Source organism: Chaetura pelagica, unplaced genomic scaffold (assembly GCF_000747805.2).
Source record: "Chaetura pelagica isolate M959 unplaced genomic scaffold, ChaPel_1.0 scaffold198, whole genome shotgun sequence".
Taxonomy (NCBI): domain Eukaryota; kingdom Metazoa; phylum Chordata; class Aves; order Apodiformes; family Apodidae; genus Chaetura; species Chaetura pelagica.
In genome coordinates, this window is record NW_009954317.1 from 722,439 (window position 1) to 737,964 (window position 15,526).

A 15,526-nucleotide genomic window follows, 5' to 3' on the forward strand; every position below is an offset into this window, starting at 1 on the left:
CACTCCTCCCCAAGCCTGTGGTGCTGCTGGGGGTTGTGGTGGCCCAAGTGCAGGACCCAACATTTGGCCTCGTTGAAACTCATGCAATTGGCCTTAGAACAATCTGCTGCAGCTTATCCACATTCAACCCTTATCCAGATAATAAACTTGTAGCAAAGTCTCCCAAAACAAGATCAAGCTCAATGGAGCCTTCTGGCATCAGATCTCCAAGACTTAAGAAGCAGAAACTGCCTCCTACTTCTATATTGATGTCCAAATTTACAAAAACCAAGCCCCACAACATAAGCAGTATTTAACATTTGAGGAAAATGGACTCAACAGCAAAGTGATGCCAGGCAGCTGAGGCAGGTCAGTCCTGAGCAGCACTGTGCTTGTCTTACAGGAGCCTTAGATGGATCCACTCTATGCTTCCTCCTGGTGCTATTGTAAAGCCTATACAAAACAGATCCAAATGTGGCATATAATTTGTACTCTGTCCATGGCATGGCTCATCAGAGATGAGGAATGTGATTGATTTCTTCTCTTGTTATACAGAATGAATTAATATTAGTGATGCTCAGTTTGCATTTGTGTCTCCAGAGAACAAAGGTCTTGCCTGAAACAAAGGAAAGATGCTGGGTTGGCTTCACCTGACTGGCAGCAAACTAGGGAGCTGATGCTGTGGTAAGCATTTTGATGGTGATAAGCATTTTGAAATGCATTATGCAAAAGGTATTAAATGTAGCCTGTTCTCAAACAAGCTGGCTCTTAAACCTGCTATTTTCTTCAAAGGAAACTGCTTGGGTTTTCTCCGCCCAAGCATCCACATGAATAGGCAAGAAGACTGAAAGATTGCTCTATGAAGAACAAAATTCCACCTACTTCAGTCAATTAATAACAACCTGAACAGCAAAGGCCCAGCTGCATGGATTGCAGCCACAGACTTTGCACAGTTTTATGTACTTACAAGTGTTGCCTGAGCACATCAGTGTCATGCACAACTGTTAAGCACAAGATTGCCCATTTCTCATGCATGAGTCTGGGCCCTCACTTACTGTGCTCTTCCACCTTAAGATAATATCTTTAAAGCCAGAAAGAATAGAGGAAATACTTGCAGGTAAGTAGTAGCATCAGGCCTCCTGTTTTCTTTAGGTTACAGCTATTACATTAACCTAACACAGGACATCTACTAGAGTTTCAAAGGGGCCTAAAACTGCAATGAAGCAAACAGACAAATGCAGCATCCTGGCATATCCTTGTAGCAGCAGCAATGCCTCTGACACTCTGATCTCCCTCAAGCTTTTCCCTAGAAACATCCAGAAAATTGGAAGACCCAATTTATGAGCCATTAAACAGTTTTGAAATTATTGTCAGAAAGTCCCATGAGACACATGAGATGTTGAGCTGTTGGGGAGAAGCCTGCACTTTTGGCACACTACGTGTATGTAGGTGTAGCCTCTGTGATGCTGCAATAGCAAGGAAGAGTAAACTCCAGCTTTAGCTTCCCTTCAGTAGATCCAGTCATCTGGGGCAAAACTCACATACAGGGATGGTGACCACGTGGCACTTTTGTGTTCCTCTAAAACTTTTAACACAGGCCCAGAGCAATGTACAGATGGTCTCCTGGTGCAAACTTTCTGTTTTAGAAAGCTACAAGCCAGACTGCCATGATCCAGTTCCATGCCTCCCTATGGACACTGGACTCCCTAAAATGCCTGTCTAGTCCTGCTCTCCCTGGACTGACATGAGAATGGCTGTGATGTGAGAGCTGCCCAAGCTGCCACAGAGCCCCTCAGGCACCCCACTCATGGCCAGCCAGGATTTGGCCAGAAGCCACTCTCAAAGGAGGGCTGAGGAGAAGGGAGTTGGAAATGGTGGTGCCTCCTACACAGCCCCAGCCAGTTGCAGCCCGGGTCCCTCCTCTCCTATATATAGCAGGGGCAGGGAGTGCATCTGGGGCCAAGGCTGCTGCCAGGAAAGGCTCAGGGGCAGTTGAGAGGAGGTGAACGTGGGAAGGGGAAAAAGCTGTTCATAGAGCTGCACGGCAGGGCACAGCTTCTAGTGCTGCAGGGTGCAAAAAAGGTCGTGGAGTCGACCCAAAGGGAGCAAGAAGAACATGGAAGCTGGGATGAAGAGGTTGGAGGGTGTTATATAAAATTGGTATCTACGCAGTTGCAGGAATTGGCAGAGTGAAAACAAGTCCTTCTATTAGTGAGCCAACTCAGTGTACACCAGTGTGCATTGAAGCGGGGAGAAACTAAGAACATGAAAAACATGCTGAGAAAAGAAAAGCCATTTACTCACCACGCTCATGTAATGGAGCATTCGGCCATCCACCTTCCCTTCATCAAACTGGGTCTTATACTGGGGCAGGCCAATGTCATCCAGCCACCCTAAGGCAGAAACAAGACACTCATGTGAGCGTGACAGCCCAGTTAGCACCAGTTCTTCTCACTCTCTGGGCCCCAAATTAGCCACGATTAAAAACCCCTACTTGAAGTTGCTGCCTCAGCATGTAATAAAATCTTACTGGTAACCCAGTGGTAATCCAGTTTTCCATGATTGTTTTCCTCTTCAGAACCAAGTGCCTGCAGAGCAAGCTGAAGCTTCTTCCGATGCAATGGGTGTTTTATCCCAAGCTCCTGTGAAAGGAAGGAAAGCACCAAACCTAGAGACAATGCTGTATTTTATTTCTCCCTCTGCTGAATTACAAATGGCTTTAGAGAGTCACACGGTGCAAAGCACTTGCTGGTGGCTTGGCAGGAATATTTTCTATTATTGCTGAATATCAGGCCCACTCATTGTGGTGGATTAATTTCAAAACGTGGTGGATTCCAAAATGTTGGCCACAATACTCTCACAGCATGTTAAAAAAACCCCAAGCATAAAACATGTTAGCATTTAGAAAAATACTTAATGGGATTAGTTCCTTCCATTCCGTTTAGCAAGTAAGGTTAAAAGAATTATTTAATTAAGAGCACATGAAGGTGCCAGGAATTACTGAAATTGATTAATACTTCAAAAGCCTGTAACAGCTTCTCCAGTTTAGTTGCAAGTGCAGCCATTCCAGGGTCTCTTCAGTCCCATATACACTATCACTAGTGCTTGCTAATTAATGCTATCTCTGATAACACTATGTCCATTTCATGCTTTACCTGTTCTGTGTAACTACAACTTTGCATTAGCCCAGCTCGTAACACTCCCTCATTAAGAAAACAGGGTTATTATTTGGTGAAGATAGTGACTTTTAAAAGCTGAAAATTCAAATGTTAGCAAACACTGTGGATTCAGAGTATTTATTGAATCAAATTTTTAAATGTTTGTAGTTTTAGAAAACGAAACATAACAATTCTATAATGATTCAAGACTAAGAAACTGATCACCTTTGTGTGTAACAAATCCTCATTTCTCTGTGTAAAATATGCAGAAAATATAATCAGACCAAAAAGGCAGCTTTTTACACCTTTCTCACACAGGCATAAAATAACTGTACCATACACAAGTGCTAATGAATCTACAAACCTGTGTGATAATGAAGCAGTCCTGTGTGCATATTTTTTAAGTGGCATAGCTGATAGATATGGCCATGCTTAATGAAGTTAAAGCACACATTTGTAATTACTAGTTTCATTACAGAGCACTGCATTTCTATGAAACTTCAACTAAAAAGAAACAGACTGGCATTGCTGCAGATGACATTTTAAAATTAATCTTTTAAGGTTTTTTTTATACTGGATGCACCTTACGGACATGATTTACATGCAGAGAAATAGCCATTTTTGGTACGTTTAATTGAAAGCAGTGTTTCCAGTATTTCTCACCTTTTCCAGATCCTGCTGAGAAGCCTGCAGAAGCGTTTGCCCAGACAGTATCCAGTGTTTGCCATTATTAATGTAAGAGCCCAGCCCTTGGTCCTGGAGCCAGTTGCAAACCTGCTCCTTCGTCCACTTTGCAAACGGCATGTCCAGCTCACTGCAGAAGATGTTACCAAAAACAGACTGATAAACCCTGTGCCTCAAATCTCCTATTCTCATACACAATGATAAAACCTAAGCCTAACTCATGAGCATTTTTGTGGGAGCTGGGACAACAATGCACCACGCTCAGCTGTTAGGTGAGCCTTGTGAGGAAGAGGTGGTCTCTGCTTCTGAACTGTCGGCACCACAAATCACTGATCGCTCCCGACCTCCTGCCACTGTCACAATTAACAGGGTCCATTAATACCACTGAAATAACCACCCCTGCTGCTAGGCTGGCTAAAACTGTGAAGGAAGACCATCCTGTTTTTCTTTAGCCTTTAACTCCCGGAAGTGCAGCAGGAAACACAGCAGAGTGTCCTCACCACGTGCATGCTCACCCCCTGCTTTGCACGGCCCCACAACTGCCCTCCTGAGAAGCCACGAGTCAGGAAGGCTCTGCTCGGCAGCAGGACCTCCCCACCCAACCTACTTGAGCCCTGCAAAGGCCACCTCTCCAAGGAAGAAATGGCCTGGATCCAATTCGCCAGGAGAGCGGGCATTTCCTTTTGGCATTTTGCTTCTCCTTGGGGCCCCAGGCTCGACTGAAGCTGCCAGGAACCTGAGCACAGGGCTCCTTACTTGTGAGACTGCCCCAGGTCTCGAGACCAGCCCAGCCGCGGCCCCGCTGTTGCTCTTGTCCCTCCTCTTCTGAACTCCGTCTCGGACATGTCATCTGGGTTGAAGGTGGTGGACTGGCTTCTTTTAAGCCTAGTTGAAAGGAAGAAAGCATAGTCACATTTAGGGAAAGGCATGCTGCTGCTACTGCAACCAATATAGGCAAGATCTCCTAGCTATAGCTCTTCTACCTGCCACCTACTATCAGCATTTCCAAAGGCCACTGGAGCTCCTGCTTTTGAGACAGTAAACCACAGAGGGGAGAAAAGAGAAAGATGTGCTCCCAGCAAAGCTCGATGCAAGCCTCAGTTCTGGAGAGTAGTCATTTCTCATCTTTTACTTACCTTCCAAATAGCCTCTTGATCCCCCTGGCCTTTTTCTTGGAATCTGGAGAAGGTGGCATCATCTGTAGACCATCCGTTTCTTTCGAGCGAGGGGGCAAGCCAGCCAGATCCAAGTGATCTGCAGATCCCTTCTCCGTTTCAGCTATCAAGAAACACAAGCCCCATCAAGACCAACTGGCACACGACTGTAGAGACACACTCCTGAACTTGGGAATGATTCTTGCTAAAACTATTGAGAGCTGCCATGTTAAGAAAATGGAGCAAACAGGGATGGGAAAATCTGGGAGACACGTTCCTCTTTCATGGGTCTGACTGGGAACACCCCGAGGCAATGCTCCGCACCATTAAAGTGCCTTGCATCCAAGGGGAAGGGGGAAACACTTTGTGCATCAATCAGTGAATTAAATTCCAAGTTTACTCCTCCTCAGGGAGTGCTCCTACAATCCTTTCACAGACAGACCTGAGGCACGTGGGTGCCTGGAAATAATTCAGTGCTGTGGAAGGGGACCAAACCAGGAGTCCCCAGAGCTCAGAAAAACAAGTAACTCCTCTGCAGGCATCTTCTTTCCTAAGAACCTGCATTATTCCATAAGTTTCCCATTCAGGAAATTCCAGCAACTAACAACTCCTGTCCCAGGAGCAGGAGTGCCCTCTTCCCCTCACTTCTACAAATCGTGGAATACATTGTTGCCCTGCAGAGAAATGCCATGGACTTTGGGCTCTGTCTGAACGAGATTTTCTGAGTGATGCACTAAACATCTCTGATTAGTGACTTTGCAGATTACCACCCACTCTAAAAGCATTAAATCTTTGACCTGCAGCTGTTGTTTTCTACGACAACAAATGAGGGCTCCTGTCCCCAAAAGGGAAGTTGTCCCAAAAGCTAAACTAACAAAGAAGAAAAATATTTTAAGATAATTTAAAAAGAAAACAGGAAGAATTGCAAGATCTACCAGGCTACATAAGCAGAGATGTGCCAGCAAGTGCCAGATAGCTGGGTAAAACTACCATGTGGAATTTATGCCACCTACTTGCTGAGGAACAGTGACAGCATGAGCCTGTTCAGATGAAGCAGCTGTGCAAGGCAGCCTGCAGCAGGCTGACAGTCAGGCCTATAACCACTTCTACTGTCTTTTAACATGGCTGTGTAAATCGATGAACATCATTTGTTTTTGAAACGGACTCTCAGATTGCCAGGAGAAAACCAAACAAGCTATATAAGTCAAGGTAGAGCATATATTGCTGGGACATTTGGCCTCAAGCCACAGAGTTAACGCTGAGGCAGCCACAAGTGCCACGAACAGCAACAAACTGCAGACTTTGCCAGGGTATCTTTCTGCTGGGCAAAGTTCAGATGATCCAGCCATAATACGTTTGAACATGTCCATTCTCCACCAATGCTTTAGGTGTCAAACCTTTCAGTGAAGAAAAAGGTAACATAAAAGATGATTTCTGGGCACTTTGCCCAGAAAGAAAAGGAGGATCCTGCCGGCGAGAGACAGCACTGATGTCGAACCAGGCTTTTGCATTTGTGTCTTCTGCTTTTCTTGTGTAAGAAAAAGTGCTAGCTTAGAAAAGTAACTTTTAGACAGCATTGTAGAGCGAGAACACCAGGACAAGGTTGGGTGCATTAGTAGCAGAGATTTGCGGGTATTGCAACACTTGCTTCTTGCGCCTTGCTCCCCTTCATGCACTGACACAACCCTGACATCTAAGGGGACGCGTGGGAAACAGAGAAGGCCCAAAGCACTTGGTGTCTTCATCAGCCAGGGGCACAGGGGGTGGCTGTACAACCACCCTGACTGACACAGCTCTGCTGGCTAAGGCAGGACCCTGCAGGTCTTACCTGCCCTTGCCAGAACCCCCCAGGGCAGGCTCACATCAAGAGAGTGGTTTTCACTATGTGATCGGCTCCGTCCTCATCTGCTGCAATGATTTCTCATTCGTTTATTTTATAATAAATATAACCACTTCCTAGAAGAGGAATGATGTCTCCTTCTCTCCAGAACTCCCTGAAGGGAATGCTTGGGAAATGGACCTCATTCCCTGCTTTGCCACCCTCTAAGCTGTTCCAGGGACTCCAGGACAGACGACAGGACAAAGGTGCCTCTGGTATTTAGACACCACCGATTCTCACCTGCTGCCTCTGTCTGTGGGTGACTTTGTGCTCAAAGTTACAGCAAAAGTCTCTGCAAATTAACCCGCAATCTCTCTCATTAGTAGCAGTTTCTGACACATGGCACAGCTGACTTTCAGCAGAGGGCAGGCGTTACATGGAAACTCCTTTCAGCGACGGGCAAGATTTTGGATGCAGAGCTCTGGTGCCTAGCTCTTGTTTTAGAAGTGTGTGGCCACAGCCAGCTGTTAGCAGCAGTCACGAGACAGCGCTGGCACAGGCAGACATGCAGGATTACTGTACCTAGGGTAGGTGCACTTGCACTTCGACTGCGATCTTCAGATATCCAAACAAGGCACATTAACCACACGCAGCGCAACGGGAGAGAACACGCAGAGGGACAAGGTGAAACACAGTTCAAAACTCACGTCAGCAAAATACAAGACAAGAGGAGGGAGGGTACATGAGACACATGCGCGACACGGAGTTCACACGGAGATTAGGATTACCAACTCATTGTTAATCCCCCCTTCACAAAACAGAAACACTGTAGAGCTCTGTGGTGGAGAGGGTAAAACAGCACCGCGGTCACTTCGGTGCAGGGAGGTCACTTGCTCCATGACACATCGGGCAGGTGACTCACATGCTCCTGTGAGGTGACAAATATCTGGACACCAGCTTTACAGGTGGAAGCACTGAAATCTGGACAACATAAATCACTGACACAAATTCACAGAACCCTAACCTAGATGGCCCATCTTCCAATCCTTTATGACAGCGCCATGTCCTTCACTTTGTTAGACGAAGTAATTTCAGGATTAAACAAGTGATTAGACAAAAGCACACATGAAATAAACCAAAGCAAAGAGTCTAACCTTCAGAATAGACTGTACATCTATTCCAAGTAAACTAGCAAGTTCCCATGCTGCATGTCAAAGGCAAATACGGGCAATGTCTAATAAATGTGTAGGTGTGTTACCTCTTTTGAACAAAAGTCTAAAGTTGTCTTTGAGTAAGGAAGAACAGGAGACTCTTCTGCTCAGCAAAGCAGAAGCTATCTCCCTTCAGGCTTCTGAAAGCATTGCTAAATTCCTAAATCTCAAGCAAGAGAAAGCCAAAAACTTTAGCAGCAGTTCTGATGCACAGACTCATTTGATGCTTCAGCTGGAACAATGGAAACACCACTACAGCAGAGCAGTGAACGCAAGGAGGGTTTCAGTTGGTGCCAACGGTGACTTCTGCATTAAGCAGAACACATTGTTTACTTCTTTGCCATGTGCAAATGTCATCAAATGACAATACAAAAACACATCCCCCCTCCATGTCCAAAAATCAACATGAGCTTGAACAACTTGTCAATCCTGTTCCTGCTGCCATCATCACTTTTGCAAGACTGCTTAAATACACAGAAAATAAAGAGGAAGACTGAGTGTTGCTGCCTCGTATCTGTACACCTGAAAATCTTATAAAGGACAAACTGAGGATGAAGCCAGGGAAAAAAAAAACCCACAAATCCCATGTATGAACTACTGCCAGACAGCTAACATTTCAAAACAGCAGCAATCCACTACAAGGTCCAAGGGGAGACATCACAGCAGAGGCTGTGAATCAGTGAAGATTTTTCCCAGGTTTTTTTGTTGCTGTTTGGTATTTTTCAAACATTCTATTGAGAAAAGTGCCACCAAGCCACAGTGAGACTAAGACTGGCCTTCCTGCTTCTTAGGACTTCCCGCTGCTGTTTAACACTCTTCAAAATACACAAAATCTGCACGTAGGTGCACGATACTTACCTAGATTGGGGGCACTTGCAGTTCTCTTGTTATTTTTTATCTTGAAAAAGCCTCGTCCAAAGGAAGATCTGGCTTTCCGGGTACCAAAACTGTCCTCGTCCCCTGTGCCACCATGAGAAGGAGACTTGGGTGGGAGCGTTGCAAAATTGTTACCTTCCATGGGAGGTTTAACCTGCTCAAGTTAGGGAAATAAAGATTCAGTACCAGGGAACTGCAAGAGGCCCCTTGAGAGAGACTGCCAGGTGAATGCTGACAGATTCCCTGGAGAGTCCCTCTCATTTGTTACTACAAGAAAAAAGAATGAAAAAGCCACAAAGGAAAACATAAATTAGATTTTCATTTGATTATGTTCAGGACTCAGGTTCACTCTCCCTGCCTTCTAAGAGTAACATGTCTTCTTTATGCTGTTTCTGGGGTTCTGCAAGGCTGGCTTACAGGTATAGAAAAGGTAAAAACACAGTCCTGCAAGGCTTTGAACCTTTCCAACTTTCTAGGATTTCTGTCTGCCCCACTGGTGGCTGTAGGGGCAGTGGGAAGCAAAGTGAGAGACCCCCACAGTATAGCAGTTCTCTGCCAAGTTTCAGACAGCTTTTTTTGTCTAACACTGCTCTGCAATTTCAGAATTAATGGATTAATTGACTACGTCCACTGCCAAAGCTGTGGAAATTAAATATCAAGCAGTGAGTGTGAATACCAGGACAGACATCAGACACAGCAGTTAACAAATTTAAAGAGGTAGTTTTAATGTTGCTGGTTGTTTCACTCTCTCTTTAAAAGAAGGATGCAAATCCATACACAAATATTATCCTTCAGCTCTTGCAGAATCAATGCAGCATTCGGCCTACAAGTGGTATCTGAGGTATGTCATCTCTGCTTAGGTTTTCCCATAGGGAATAATGGTTGCATGCCAACTATTGACATACAGTACTGCAGGGCAACTGTTCTGCAATGATAGTCTCTTTAGGAACACAGTTACTACTCAAAGAAAGCCATGTAGAAAGCCAAAGGTTTTTATAGAGCCACTAATCAAAGTTAATTACAGAGTCAGTAAAGTACTTAATAGCTAGCTTTGCTAATTAGTGGTAGAACATGTGGGGAAACATTAGCTTAGATGGCAACCTTATGCTCAACCAGACTGAAAGATAATCCGTGTGTGAGCAGACAGGAACGTGCAAGACACTTCAAGCCTGACACTGAAGTGATGGTGACAACCATCATATACTCCTCGCTATCTTGTCTGCAGGTCTGCTATTCCCCCTCTGGAGCTGCAAGCTGTAATTTCACACAACTGAGCCTTCCAGCACCCGCTCACTGTCTGTGTCCATGTACACGCATGGGTGCACGCACACACGTTACCTCTGCTGGCTTCTGTGCAGGGTCTCTGTCCTGTTTGGGAATGATTAAGACATTTAAAAACTCATTGTTTGGAGCCAGTATTCAATTCATGATGGTTATGCTGAACTGAATTCTGACTGAAATATCCTTCCCTGGATTTTATTTTTTTTTTCCCAAAAAAGCCCCATAAGCCTCTTCAGAGCTGTGTTTCACACAGATTAATTCTTGCTTTCTTTGAGGTCAGTGAGCTGACACGAAAACATAGTTGCTTCAGTTTACTTTGTAAAGGATTAGCCGTGTACAGAATTAGCCACATGCAGTCAGTTAAGACACTAATGGGCACAGCTGACCAGAGCAGGAATCAGACAGGGTAGAAGCCAAGTAGATAAAAACATCCACAGCCTTCACTCCTTGGCTGCCCAAATGAACCCTAACCCATGAACTCATGAACTTCAGTAACATTTTCAGCCCCTTCTTATTAGCTGTAAGGCACAGCTCAGCAGCCTGGGTATCAGAGAACTCTGGAGCTTTTAGCAGTTTAGGCTGTGAAAAAAAAGCAATTACCTTGATTTGATGACATTATTAGAGGGGAGCTGCTTTTGGTTATGTCTAAAGTGACCTAAACTAAAGCTATCACCAGACATACAAAAGCTCAGTATTTTGTTCCCAACCATCTAAAACAAAGTCATCCAGATTGTATTTTATAATTCAGTAATTACAGGGCCTTCCAAAATTCTTAGCCTTAAGCTCAGGTAGGAAGTGGTAGTGGGACTTATTTTCTTCTTGTCTTAAGCCAGAAAAGTGTATGAACTAAAAAAAACCCAAAATACCTCATGAAGACCCTCAGATAAATGTCTAAATGTCTCATTAAAAAAAAGGTGTTTTTTTTTTTTAAAAAAAGGTCTGTTTTCCAGGACAGATTTTCTGTTTTAATGAAATCTGGAAGATGTCACATGTATGTGACCATTGCTAACACATAATTTGAGAAGACCTACTCTGACTCAGAATTTCTCAGAAGGCAACAGAGCACCAACAACAGGGTCACTGCCAAAACACATCACCCCTATTTCTAAGGGGATGGGAGGAAGAGAGAGACCAAACCAACCACTTCAGATGTCTCTTTTCTCAAACTGCTCAGACTGCTGGACTTCTGCAGTGAAGAAGTTCTGAAACAACAACATAAAACCAAGCCAAGTTACTCGAATGAAATCTGCCAAGACAAACATGCTCTCAGGAATCAGCTTTCAAGAAAGCTTTACGACACATGATGAGATATACTAAAACCAAATACATTTTGAATTAATGCAATCAATGCACTAATCAGAGCCCACACAATCTGACAAGGTACTGTAAGTACTTCCACATCGTAATTACTGCTGCTAATCCTTCAGAGACATCATACCTACCTTTGGATATTTTTGGCTTCTTATTTAATGTTGTATTTTCAGAAGCACCAGCAAAAGTTACACAGGCAAAGGAAGTGATACAAACAAAAGCTATGAAAACCAGTATTTTTAGCAACGGGCTTCTGACTAATTTAGTCCTGAATTTTACAAAGTTACCTATCTTTATACAAATGTAAGGGGAGTAGAATTTGGCTTCAGGAATATTCTTGTGGTACTGACTAAATCATTCAAAATTAAATCAGCTGCTGAGCCTCACACTGTGTATCAGACAAGCTCTGTTGACTTAGGCTCCTTACTAACAAACTGCTTTGACTCAACTTCAAGCTCATAAATAGCCCCACTGATTTCCCTAGGGAATTACATCTATGTGGCAGAAGTTAAAATTATTCTCTCATCATGATCAGTTGATCATATTTCCCCCACTATCACAAGAAAAAAGCAAACCACGTGCACATGTACTACAGAAACTTGTAAATTTCAAATATATTGACTGTCTACAGCCCAATTAGAGATGCTTCACGATGTTAAAGAAATTAACTGCACATGTGCACAGATTAAGCATTGGAAAATAATGATCACAAAAACATAGGACATGAGCAGAAAAACTACCACCCCTAAATATCATCTTGGGTAGAATTAGTTGACATGTGTATGCAAAATATGTGGGGTGTGCTGGGGGAGTGTTCAAGTCACATACAAATATGTTTCCTAAACAATTTTTATGATGATACTTACGCTGGACTATCACACAGCTGAGTCTCTGGGGAGGAACCTGTTGATCTTCCTTCACTGTAAAAATAAGTAAGTAAATAAATAAATAAATAAAGGCATTTAGGGATGCCATCCAAATACCCTGCTGATACAGACACCCTATCATCTCAGCCTGCTTCAGTCCTGCTTTCACTTCACTTCAGCTGTTAGGATACTAACACATGGCAATTTTTTCCCCTCTGTGGTGGCAAGTCTTGTAAAAGATAAAGGACAAAGGTGAGCTTAAGAGCTCCAGGAAAGATGACTTGCACTGTAAGCTGATGACAATACTGTACTATTCAGCTTAAATAAATGCAGAGGTTACAGCCTGTGCAAAGTCTGCAGCAGCACCAAGAAGTCGAGGTCACTGGCTGCCTGTGAGTCACCTACAGTGCCACACATTTTGCTGCAGGTTAGTGCTTTGTTTCTCTTTTTTTTCCAAAATGGGACACAGATGAAATCCCTGCTGGTGATGGCTAGAGTTGCGTGAGGCACAGCACAGCAGAAACCAGTAAAGCTGGTATTCTGGATAGAATTCTTTCCTTGACTGGAGCTGGAAAAATCACACATCTTGTGCTTGCACTGATTTTTCACATTGAGATGGATGGCTGTTTTAAGCCAATCTTTCCTTGCCTCTGGATTCTTAGTATTTTACAGTAACTTGGATAAAGGGATTTGGACCCAGAAGAAAACCCCCTAGCATAGGCTTTGTCTAGCTGCAAGTCCAGTGTGCTTTTCAGAACCCCCTGCAGTGCCAGTCCAGATCTGCAGGGGCCAAGTTTCCTCACCTGGGCAAGGAGGGTGCAGGCTTAGAAACACTGGAGGAAGCTGATGGAAACTTCTCACCCAGGAGGCTATCACTGGGTTGAAGCCTGGATGCCCAATGGGTGCCACAGCCCTGGGGTGCAGCCACACATCCCCACCTCCACCTCTCTGAAACGCTGTGCATAGACATTTTGCCAGGATTTCAAAATCTCAGGCAGGGCTCTCAAAAGAGCAAGTGAAGAAACACCTTTGCATTTCTTCATGCCAAAGGATGGCAACAAGGATATTTCTGTCTCTCATCTTTTGAAATGCTGCTTGGGATTGCCTGTAGGGCTCCATTAACAGCTCAAGGCTAGAGCTGGACAGTCCTTTTGTTGCAGTTTTGGTGGTACCTTACATCAATCTTTACCAACTGTCAAAAATGTCTGAATGTAGATCATTAGGAATGCATTGCTGACACTATCTCAGCCAGACCTAAATGATGTAAAGCTAGATAAAAATAATGATTCCGTGTCCTTCATTACATTAGATCAGTTTTTCTCTCCTTCTGTTCATTTATTGCAAAGCAGCTGGTATAGAGCGTGAGTGCTTCTAGAAGCAACCACAATCAAATTAGTGCTTGCTTACTGAAAAAGATTTAATCTCTGCACTTTAAGAACATAAGATCAGTTTGCTATAGCTAGTCAAGTAAATGCTAGTCTTGTTTAACTGACTTAACGATTAGACAATATAATAATTGATAGACTATTACTATCATTAAATCTGACAGAATTTCGGATTTACAGCTGAATAATACATGGAAACAATAATACCTCATTTCGCTTGCAGGGTCTGGCCTGGGCTGTGTTTTCAGTTTCTCTGCAACAGTTTCTGAGCTCTTGGATGTTGATGAAAAAGAAGGAATTGAAATTTGTAAAATACTGGTGTGGATCTGTAAGGAATTCTACAAAGAACGAATACATGTTACACTGTTTTGAGCTGAAATTTAGCAGTCATAATGAAAAAAGAGGAACAGATGAGCTATGAAAAGAAAGGTCTGAAGTGTTATTTTTAAGTGTTTTTTTCTTTCTGTTGTAATACAATTATTTACTGCTTGAAAGATGGCACTGAAGAAAAAACATGAATCACTACACAGATAAACGAGAGGACAGACAAAAATCTCACAAGTCTCCCAGAGCTGCCTGCTCAATCTCTCTCTGCCACAGACCACATGAAGGGTAGTTCACTTTTCGTGTTTGCTCCTGTCCTTCCCCACTCAGAGAATACTAAAAATCTGCTAAACATTTCATTTTTCTTTGTGGTGTGTCCATGCTGCTTAGTTAAGTCAAGACCCTGCTCTAACTCAGAGCTTTAAGGCAAGAGATCTACAGTTTTACTACCAGAAAATGTGATTGTAAAAATTAGAGATTGCACCACAAACTACTTATTGTTTAAGTGAATGGATGCAATGATGATTTTATCTCCTTAAATATGATAGGATATATTAAATTCCAACATGTTTACTTCATGTTGCTGACAAATTAAATGCTGCTCCTAGCACACTTAGGTTTGATATGAAAAGTAATTTCTATTTTTGACAGAAAAAGCAGCTTAGACCCATTCTCATAACAAATACAACTATTTGCTGTCTCCTGATCCCATCTGATCATTAAGAAAAATAAAATTAACTGAACTCAGTTGAAACTCCTCAGCAGCTTTCCCAAAAAAACCCAACATATTCTCCAAAAAGGGACATGACTAAAAACTGTGCAACCCAGAAAAATAATCTTTTCAGAAATTTGAGTTTTGGCATCTGCAATATGAATCCAGCACAAGAAATGTTTTCAAGGACTGATGGCATTAAATAGTAAGAAAAAAAGATACCTCTTCATGAACATTCACGTTAAACTCATCTTGAATTGGAGATGCTGTGGCTGGGGTTGGGGATGGACTTTTCTCTGGGTCAGTCAGACTTGGTGTGTCCAATAAAACTGTGGAAACAGACCCTGAATTCAAGAAGTCTTCACTGTCACTTTCCTTGCCTGAAGGGAGAGAAGATGGACACCTGTTGGCTGCACTTCTGGATACATCATGACCCCCACTCACACACAAGGCACAGCCAGAGTGCTCATTAATGGGCCAAAAAGGGAAGCAGCTATGATTTTGATTTTTTTTTTAAGGCAGACTAAAATTGAAGAAAGGGAGACATTGTCAAATGTCCCTTTCCAATCCAACCACCACAACATAGTATGGCTGGAGCAAACAGAGGACATACATCTGACAGCAAAAAACCCAGAAAAATGCCCTCAGGTCATTTAGTGGGATCAGTTTCAACCAGCTGAATAAACTGGAGTAGTTACTTCCTGTACTGTGTTCTGGAATTTCATACTAAATACTTCTTTTCCCTTATTTACTAGGGAAAGACCAG

The 15,526-nt window shown here is 43.3% G+C and overlaps 1 protein-coding gene across 4 annotated transcripts in view; it reads right to left on the reverse strand.

Annotated features, from left to right (window-relative positions):
* PPFIBP1 (PTPRF interacting protein, binding protein 1 (liprin beta 1)) overlaps positions 1 to 15,526 on the reverse strand; it is a 54,916-nt gene that overhangs the window by 6,883 nt on the left and 32,507 nt on the right. For 2 of the 4 annotated variants that reach the window (XM_010004134.1, XM_010004132.1), the window contains 11 exons: positions 14,983 to 15,140; positions 13,932 to 14,050; positions 12,340 to 12,393; positions 11,304 to 11,364; positions 10,220 to 10,249; positions 8,864 to 9,035; positions 4,958 to 5,099; positions 4,578 to 4,706; positions 3,801 to 3,951; positions 2,510 to 2,621; positions 2,284 to 2,372 (listed from right to left, as the gene is read on the reverse strand). In XM_010004134.1, coding sequence (XP_010002436.1) covers positions 2,284 to 2,372; positions 2,510 to 2,621; positions 3,801 to 3,951; positions 4,578 to 4,706; positions 4,958 to 5,099; positions 8,864 to 9,035; positions 10,220 to 10,249; positions 11,304 to 11,364; positions 12,340 to 12,393; positions 13,932 to 14,050; positions 14,983 to 15,140 — 1,217 coding nt within the window. Of the gene's footprint in view, positions 1 to 2,283; positions 2,373 to 2,509; positions 2,622 to 3,800; positions 3,952 to 4,577; positions 4,707 to 4,957; positions 5,100 to 7,376; positions 7,410 to 8,863; positions 9,036 to 10,219; positions 10,250 to 11,303; positions 11,365 to 12,339; positions 12,394 to 13,931; positions 14,063 to 14,982; positions 15,141 to 15,526 lie in introns of all 4 variants that reach the window. The other 2 variants (XM_010004133.1, XM_010004135.1) reach the window with 2 other exon arrangements.